The sequence below is a fragment of the Gekko japonicus genome, unplaced genomic scaffold (genome assembly GCF_001447785.1).
Source record: "Gekko japonicus isolate JY-2015 unplaced genomic scaffold, Gekko_japonicus_V1.1 scaffold4021, whole genome shotgun sequence".
NCBI lineage: Eukaryota > Metazoa > Chordata > Lepidosauria > Squamata > Gekkonidae > Gekko > Gekko japonicus.
In genome coordinates, this window is record NW_015173259.1 from 89,944 (window position 1) to 99,280 (window position 9,337).

Sequence of the window (9,337 nt, forward strand, 5' to 3'; positions counted from 1 at the left end):
TAAACATCCCCAACTCTTTCAGCCTTTCGTCCTATAAGACTTGGATTCCAACCCTCTCACCATCCTGGTTGCCCTCTTCTGGACACGCTCGAGCTTGTCAACACCCTTCCTAAAATGGGGTGCCCAAAACTGGACATGGGACTCCAGGTGAGGCCTGACCTGTTGTCTTTCAGGTGAGAAGCCGGCCAAGCCGAAAAAGGCCGCCCCGCAGAACAAGAAGAAAAAGAAGAAGAAGGGCTCGGACGACGAGGCCTTTGAAGACAGCGACGACGGGGATTTCGAGGGCCAGGAGGTGGACTACATGTCTGATGGGTCCAGGTAGGCTTCCCAGCTGTGGGGGGAGAAGCAGGGGGTCTCTCCTCAAAAATGAGGTTTCTGGCATGGCTCTTTGGGAGGTGGGGCTTTTAAGAGCCAGTTTGGTGTAGTGGTTAAGTGCGCAGACTCTAATTCTGGGAGAACCAGGTTTGATTCCCCACTCTTCCTCCACTTGCAGCTGCGAGTGTGACCTTGGGTCAGTCACAAGTTCTGTCAGAGCTGTTCTCTCAAGCGCAGTCCTCGAAAGAGCTCTCTCAGCCCCACCTACCTCCCAGGGTGTCTGTTGTGGGGAGGGGGAGGGAAAGGAGTTTATAAGCGGCTCTGAGACACCTTTGGGTAGTGGGCAGGATATAAATCCAATCTCCTCCTCCTCCTCTTCTTCTCTTCTTCTTCTGTTCTTAACTGGGGACTGGGGGGGACACAAAATTTTGGGGGAGGACAACGTTAAGGGGGAAGGCCACGGCCTCTATGCCCTGTTCGCCCTCCAGAGGAAAGCCAGTTTGGTTTCATGGTGAAGTGCGCGGACTCTAATCTGGGAGAACCGGGTTTGATTCCCCACTCCTCCTCCACTTGCAGCTGCTGGTGTGACCTTGTGTCAGTTACAAGTTTTCTCAGAGCTGTTCTCTCAAGAGCAGTCCTCGAGAGAGCTCCCTCAGCCCCACCGACCTCACAGGGTGTCTGTTGTGGGGAGGGGAAGGGAAAGGAGATTGCAAGCTGCTCTGAAACTCCTTTGGGTAGTGAAGGGCAGGGTAGAAATCCAATCTCCTCCTCCTCTTCTTCTTCTTCTTCTTCTTCATCATCATCATCATCAATGGGGCAGGGCCCCGAAATGCCCCGCTGTAGCTATGGGCCTGGGCTTTCGAACTCCCAGAGCCTCTCTACTCCTTGACCAGCTCTCTCCTCCTCTGTTTTCTCGCTCACCCGCCTTCTGCTCTCTCTTTCATTGCAGCAGCTCCATGGAGGAAATGGGAGGCAAACCCAAAGCGGCCAAAGAGGAAGACGTCCCGAAAGGTGAGCCCCCCTGAGGAGTGTGCAGGCCGGAGAATCCAGACCGCGACAGGGCCAAGATCCTCCGCAGGACGGGCCCCTGGCAGCTGACTCACTTTTTGTTTCCTCTGTAGAACGCCTGGATCTGTTTGTGTTCTTTTTGGTTAATACTCCATATACAATCTTGGTTTGAGTCCTCCTTCTGCCCTCCTGAATTGTTTAGGGACGATCCGCGTCCCAAGCGTCTCCTCACTTTAGGGCCAGTTGAGCTGTCCTGGGTTTTCGCAAAGAATTTCGCGAGGTGTCATTTGGTGAGGACCAATGCTCCCTCTAAGCTGCGCAGTCTTGTGAGCGACAATCATATTTTGTGAGCGACTGGCATTGAAGTTATGAGCAAGCGATTTGTCTGCTGCATAGATGAGCTTGCTCTGGAGCCGTCCTTCCTGAGCTCAGACAAAAACGTGTGAGCCGGAGGCTTAAAAAACTGTGAGCTGGCTCTCACTCACTCGGCTTAGAGGGAATACTTGTGAGGACACCCCTCCTCTGAACTGCATCGGGGGGGGAGTGGTCAAGTTGGGGTTTCCAAGGCAAGAGAGGAAGAGAGGTGCTTGTCAGGCTTCTTAGTCAGGTCATACCACACAGGGCTTCATAAGAAGATAACTGTTTATTAGGGGATCCGGTACTAAAGAACACGTGTACAGCTTGTGTCAGGAATGGCCTCTGACTTATAGTGAAATCAAACATTCCCCCTGTAAGCATAAGCCAATGGATATCTCTCTCGCGCGTGGGGCAAAACAAGCGGGCAGAGCAGAGAAGCCGTTAACTTTCCCAGCCGTGTAAACTGCACCTGGGACATCTACAAGGTCAAGCGTAAGATAGAGCACAATAGCTGAGCAGGAGAGAGCTGAGAACGAGAAGGAGGGTACCCCTCTACATTCCAGAACTATGACAGGGCTACCTGACACTACGGGGTTTTTTACTATTTTGCAGCAACAGAGTAACATGGCCGACTCCTCTGGACTTATTCCCTGAGAGTAGCAGTCTACACTTCCTTTTATCCGTTCTAACCCGAATGCTCAGCAATTTCATGGAGTGCCCACAAGTTCTTGCATTGTGAGAAAGGGAGAAAAGGACCTCTTTCTCGACCTGCTGTATCCCATGCATAATCTTATAGACCTCGATCGTGTCACCCCTCAGCCGTCGTTTCTCAGGCCGGCCTGGGCCCTCCAGGTGGTGGTTAAGCCCGTTTGGGACAGCAGTGTAGTTGACTCCCTTGATACAGCTGTTCGCACATTCTTAGCCCTTAGAGCGTCACACTAGGATCCGGGGGACCCAGCTGCGAACCCCCCCAGTCTGCTGTGGGAGCCGGCTGGGTGACCCTGGGGCTAGTCACGTGCTCTCAGCCTCCCCTACCTCACAGGCTCGTAGTGAGGATTAAATGGAGTGGGGGAGAGCAGTGTGAAAAGCAGCTTCGGGTCCCCAGTTGGAGAAGCGCAAGGATATAAATATATGTGAATAAATAGAAAGAAACAGGCCGTCCAGGGGTTGCCTGTCATGAAGAAGAGAAGAGAGTGTATTTATACCCCCGCCCGTCACTACCCGAAGGAGTCTCAGAGCGGCTCACAAATCTCCTCTCCCTTCCCCTCCCCACAACAGAGGTCGGTGGGGCTGAGAGAGCTCTTTCAAGGACAGCCCTTGAGAGAACAGCTCTGAGAGAACGCGTGACTGACCCAAGGCCACACCAGCGGCTGCAAGTGGAGGAGGAGTGGGGAATCAAACCCAGTTCTCTCACCAAACTGGATTTCCTCTGGAGGGTGAACAACAGGGCATAGAGACCGTGGCCTTCCCCCTTAACACTGTCCTCCCCCAAAATTTTGTCCCCCCCCCCCAAGTCCCCAGTTAAGAACAGAAGAAGAACAGGAGGAGATTGGATTTATATCCTGCCCTTCACTACCCAGAGGTGTCTCAGAGCAGCTTACAAGCTCCTTTCCCTTCCCCTCCCCACAACAGACACCCTGGGAGGTAGGTGGGGCTGAGAGAGCTCTTTCCAGAACTGCCCCTGAGAGAACAGCTCGGAGAGAACTCGTGACTGACCCAAGGCCACACCAGCAGCCGCATGTGGAAAAATCAAACCCGGTTCTCCCAGTTTAGAGTCCGCGCTCTTAACCACGACACCAAACTGGCTCTCTGGAGATTGGGGGGCAGGAAGGTGGCGGCGGTGGAAGCGTAGGCACCTGGGCTCTCTGATCTGAGCGCTTTCTCATTCAGCGGGTCGTGCCAAGCGAGAGCTGGGGAACCAGCCCCGCAGGCTTGGCGGTCTGTCACCGGGAACCCCCACAGTCTTTGCTGTCTCCTTCATTCGAAGGAGAGGCTCTACGGGGAAAGGAGTTCTGGGGGGAGGTTTCCCATTTCTCGCGCCCAGAGTCGCGTCGGGTGGCCTCTCAGGGGCAGGGCGAGCGTCCCCAGCTCTGGACAGGTGAAAGAAACCCCTCCCCGCCAGGAGGAGAGTCCGCCGCCTGACCCCTCCCGGATCCCTTCTCGCACCGCAGGGATCGACGAAGCGAGCGAGAGCAGCGAGGAGAGCGAAGAGGAGAAGCCCGTGGAGGAGGAGAAGGAGGAGGAGGAGGAGAAGAAGGCCCCCACCCCGCAGGATAAGAAGAAAAAGAAAGGTAGGCGGGGCAGGCGACTGGCGGGGAGGCTGGAGTCAGGCTCGGGGAGGGGAGGGACAGAGGGACAGAGGGAGGGAGGCCTCGTCGCCCACCACGGGAGGGCAGGGCGTTCAGCTTCCCCGGATCTGGGATCTCAGTCATTTAACAAGGAATAGTCAAGTTTCTAGCCCTTCAGGCTGCAAAGGTGTATTTGGGAGTGCTCGGGCAACGCCTGCTGGAAGAGGAGTTGGAAGCACCCTCCGCAGTTACTTCCCTCCCCTCGAATGGGGGGTGGCGGAAAGGGCCTTCAAGTCGTGGCAGACTTTTGGAGACCCCGCAGGGTTTGCGAGGCAAAAGACGGGCAGAGGTGGCTTTGTCGTCGCCTGCCTCTGCGTAGCAACCCCGGACTTCCTCGGGGGTCTCCCCTCCAAGGACTGGCCAGAACCAAGCCGGCTTAGCTTCCAAGATCAGATTAATCTGGCCCACCCAGGTCAAGGCAAGAGATGTCCAGAGGTGGGTTTTGCCCTTGCCTGCCTCTGCATAGCGACCCCGGACTTCCTGGGCGGTCTCCCATCCAAGGACTAACCGGGGCCGACCCTGCTTAGCTTCCGAGATCGGATGGGATCGGACCAGCCCGGGCCAATCCAGGTCAGGGTCTCTCCATGAGTTGCAAGAAGCAGAATTTTGAATGCTGTCGATCAGCGTAACGCTTTTGAGTGGCAGAACTGGGCTTTCCGGAGCACAGGATTTCTCCCGTTTTAGCGTGCGTCGTCGTGGCTGGCTGGGTCGAGGCGCCGGTGCAGTCGCTGGCGGGCAGCCAGGTGGAAGCGGCAGGCGCTGGAGTGTCACAGGGCGTTGAGCGGCTGAGTGGCGCACCTTCAGTAGGGGTGGGCCCAGAAAGGTCGTGATGGGAGGTGGGAACTGGCCCTTCCAGAGTCCAGGTGGTCCAAGGGGGTCCCCTCTGTGCTACCTGGGAGTGGCTTGTCTCCGTGAAGGCGGCCACGCCCAGGGTGAGTTTTTGTTGAGCAGAGAGGTCCATCCGTGGCTCTTAGCCACAAGGTATAGATGGAACACTCTGTCTGGGGCAAGGGATGCTCTGTATTCTTGGTGCTTGGAGGGGGCAACAGTGGGAGGGCTCCTAGTGTCCTGGCCCCACTGATGGACCTCCTGATGGCACCTGGTATTTTTTGGCCACTGTGTGACAGAGAGTTGGACCATTGGCCTGATCCAACAGGGCTTCTCTCGTCTGTTCTTATGTCTGGGGCAGTGATGCTCTGTCTTCTTGGTGCTGGGGGGGGGCAACTGTGGGAGGGCTCCTGGAGTTCTGGCCCCACTGCTGGACCTCCTGGTGGCGCCTGGTTGGCCACTGTGTGACACAGAATGTCGGACTGGATGAGCCACTGGCCTGGTCCAACAGGGCTTCTCTTATGTCGGGTCTGCTTTTCAGACACGAGCGACGAGTCGGAGACCTCAGAAGACAGCGACATCGAGAGCGAGGCGTCTTCCGCACTCTTCATGATGGTAACACTGCATGAGAGTCTGGGGGGGGCGTCTAGGCGTGGGGCTCAGCCCCTCCGAGACCCGGTTGCTGTGCGGCCAGATGAGTGCTTGTCACTGAGCTGCAGAATGTGTATCTGACTGTAAGGGGCGCCCCAGTGCGGTGTAGAGCATCAGGCTAGGCCCTGAGAGGCCTGTGTTCGAATTCGGGCTCTAAAAATCTGGACACACACGACCCAGTCCGTTAAACAAGTATAAAGCCAACAGTCGTGATAGTCTGACCCACAATCAAACAGTCATAAGACTTACAAAGAATGCTGTTTATGTATTGCAATCTAAAGCACTACAACATGATACTCAGCTCAATAGAAAATCCTTGAACCAAGGTACATCATCAACGTCGTCTCCGGATTACATAACGACGTTTCAAAAAATGGATCTTCTTCAGGAGAAGAAGCTGTTCTCTCTAGTAGAAACATAGCAGCATATTTTGAGCCTGGATGTTAATTGAGATCAGCGTCCTATCTGAATTTAATATTCTTAAGACATGTTGTCTAATATTTATGAAACTGAGAGCTTTGGCACCACTATAATATCTCCTGAAGAAGATCCATGTTTTGAAACGTTGTTATGTAATCCGGAGATGACGTTGATTATGTACCACACCTTAAAAAGGATATTATAGCTTTGGAAAAAGTGCAGAAAAGGGCAACTCGAATGATAAAAGGGTTGGAACACTTTCCCTATGAGGAAAGGTTAAGGCGCTTAGGGCTCTTTAGCTTGGAGAAACGACAACTGAGGGGAGATTGAGGTTTATAAGATTATGCATGGGAAAGAGCAGGTAGAGAAAGAGGTACTTTTCTCCCTTTCTCACAATACAAGAACTCGTGGGCACTCCATAAAATTGCTGAGCGGTCGGGTCAGAACGGATAAAAGGAAGTACTTCTTCACCCAAAGAGTGCTTAACACATGGAACTCACTGCCACAGGAGGTGGCAGCGGCTACAAGCAGGGACGGCTTCAAGAGCGAATTAGGTAAGCATATGGAGCAGAGGTCCATCAGTGGCTATTAGCCACAAGGTATAGATAGGGACTCTCTGTCTGGGGCAAGGGATGCTGTGTATTCTTGGTGCTTGGGGGGGGGGCAACAGTGGGAGGGCTTCTAGTGTCCTGGCCCCACTGCTGGGCCTCCTGAGGGCACCTGGTATTTCTGGCCACTGTGTGACACAGAGTGTTGGACTGGATGGGCCTTTGGCCTGATCCAACACTGGCTTCTCTTATGTTCTTATGTTCTTACCTTGGTTCAAGGATTTTCTATTGGGTTGTGTATCATGTTGTAGTGCTTTAGATTGCAGTACATAAACAGCATTCTTTATAAGTCTTATGACTGTTTGATTGTGGGTCAGACCATCACGACTGTTGGCTTTATACTTGTTTAACCAATTCGTGCTCTGCCACGGAGGCTCACTGGGAGACCTTTGGGCCAACAACACCCTCACCGTGTCATCAGCCTCACAGGGTGGTTGTGAGAGGAGAGGAGAAGGATGCAAGCTGTTCTGGGTCCCCCCTGGGCAGAATGGGAGGGTAGAAATGAAGTCAATCAGTAACCGGAGCCCCGTTCACCGGGAGGGAGCGGGGATCTTAACGGAGCCTCCCTCTGTAGAAAAAGAAGACGCCTCCGAAGAAGGAACGGAAGGGCTCTGCCAGCAGCTCCCAGGGCAACAGCCGCCCGGGGACGCCCAGCGTGGACTCCGGCAGCACCTCCTCGACCCTGCGGGCGGCAGCCACCAAACTGGAGCAAGGTACTGCCCAAACACTTTTCTCCCTCCGTCCTCACTCCTCTCCCCCTCCATCCCTTCCTGCTGCTGGCAGTAGATACGGAATCCAAGTCTTGCCAAAAGGAAACCCTCAAATATTGGGGAACCGAGTTCGAGTCTCCAGCGGCACCTTTAAGACCGACACATTTAATTCTGGGCACGCTTCTTCCGATACATCGAAGTCACCGACTTGGTTGGCAGGAAGGGCTAGTTGGAGTCAATATGCATAACTTGAGCAGGTGTATAGCTAAGGTTGGATTAAAGCAGTTGAGGAGACCTGCAAAGAGCAGCAAATCAGCAATACAGATAATAGACTGAATAATAGGCTGCAATGCAAGAACTCACGTGCTTGAATAGGCTGAAAGCATTGGGTATGTTTAGCCAGGGAAAGAGAAGGCTTAGAGGCGACATGATTGCAGTCTTCAAGTATCTGAAGGGCTGTCATGTAGAAGAGGGAGCAGATCTCTTCTCTCTTGCTCCGGATTGCAAGACTAGCTCTAATGGGTGGGAATTACAAGGGAGTCGTTACCGGCTAAATATCAGGAGAAACTTCCTAACTGTAAGAGTGGTTGAGCCGTGGAACAGTCTGCCTCTGGAGGTGGTGGAGGCTCTTTCACTGGAGGTTTTCAAGCGGAGGCTGGACGACCATCTTTCGGGTCTGTTGTAGGGCTCTCTTTCGGCTGTGCTCCTGCAGAGTGCAGGGGGTTGGACTACATGACCTGCAAGGTCCCTTCCGACTCTAACATTCTATGATTCTAAGCGTGGTTGAGCCGTGGAACAAACTGCCTCGGGAGGTGGTGGATGTTCCTTCACTGGACGTTTCCAAGCGGAGGCTGGACGACCATCATTCGGGTATGTTGTAGGGCTCTCTTTCGGCTATGCTCCTGCAGAGTGCAGGGGGTTGGACTAGATGACCTACAAGGTCCCTTCCGACTCTAACATTCTATGATTCTATAATCCTAGAAGAGTTAACAAACAGATGCAAGAGCAGGTGTCGTGAGGTATCGGGTTCTTATCTCACTACCCATGCTCTGTCACTCGGTTCCCATGTCTGTTCACCCTTTCATGATCTGTATGTTAATTTGCCGCCGTTCACAGGTCTTGCCAACTGCTTCAACCCAATCTTAGCTATACTCACGGCTCAGTTACTTACGCATCTTGACTCTAACCGGCTCTTCCTGGCAAGTAACCCCCTCCACACACCTGTGTGTAATGGTCGGTGACTTCTGTTTCAATGTATCTGAGGAAGAGTGCCTCCCAGTGTTCCCTCTAAGCTGAGTGAGTGTGAGCCAGCTCACAGTTTTTTAGCCTCCGGCTCACACATTTTTGTCCGAGCTCAGGAAGTCGCTCACAACTTTAATGCCAGTAGCTGACAAAGTGGACTCGCTCACAAGATTCCACAGCTTAGAGGGAGCGTCGGTGGCTGCACACAAAAGCGGACTTCCCAAATTAAACTCCGTTGGACTTAGAGACACCACTGGACTCAAACTTTGTCCTATCCTCAAATATTGGGGAAACTTGATATTCAAAACCAAATCCGTTTGCATCACATACTCTTAAGCGCAGAATCTTTTTTTTTTCCTTTGCAAAAAAATTTTATTTTCCAAAACTACAAGAAAATAAGGAAAGGGAAACTATAAACCACAGGAGAAAGTAAAGATAAAGCACTAAAAACCCAAGAGGTGGTGGTCATATAATGATTACAATAAAATAGCTTTAAGTAAAAAATAATTTGTTACATTGTAGGTGATCGTTAAAATCGCTTAGATAAATTCAAGTCCAGTTATTCTGACTTAAAGTTAAAGGTTCCCTTGCTCGAAAGCCAGTCGAGTCCGACTCTAGGGTTGCGGTGCTCATCTCCGTCTCCAAGCCGAAGAGCCAGCGCTGTCCGAAGACGTTTCCGTGGTCATGTGGCCGGCATGACTAAACGCCAAGGCCCACGGAACGCTGTTCTGACTTAGTAAAGAGCAATACAGAAGAACGATTAAATATTAAGAAGCTAAAACCGAACTTCAGAGAAAATTGGCATCTCATTGGGCCGCTTCTTTCCCTCAATCGATATCCTTGCTTGGGG

The 9,337-nt window shown here is 52.7% G+C and overlaps 1 protein-coding gene across 1 annotated transcript in view; it reads left to right on the top strand.

Moving 5' to 3' along the window:
• Positions 1 to 9,337, top strand: part of GTF2F1 (general transcription factor IIF subunit 1) — a 29,778-nt gene that overhangs the window by 13,878 nt on the left and 6,563 nt on the right. Inside the window, exons 8-12 of the mRNA XM_015422809.1 lie at positions 174 to 318; positions 1,265 to 1,326; positions 3,852 to 3,971; positions 5,398 to 5,471; positions 7,110 to 7,248. Of these exons, the coding sequence (XP_015278295.1) occupies positions 174 to 318; positions 1,265 to 1,326; positions 3,852 to 3,971; positions 5,398 to 5,471; positions 7,110 to 7,248 (540 nt within the window). The remainder of the gene's footprint in view (positions 1 to 173; positions 319 to 1,264; positions 1,327 to 3,851; positions 3,972 to 5,397; positions 5,472 to 7,109; positions 7,249 to 9,337) is intronic.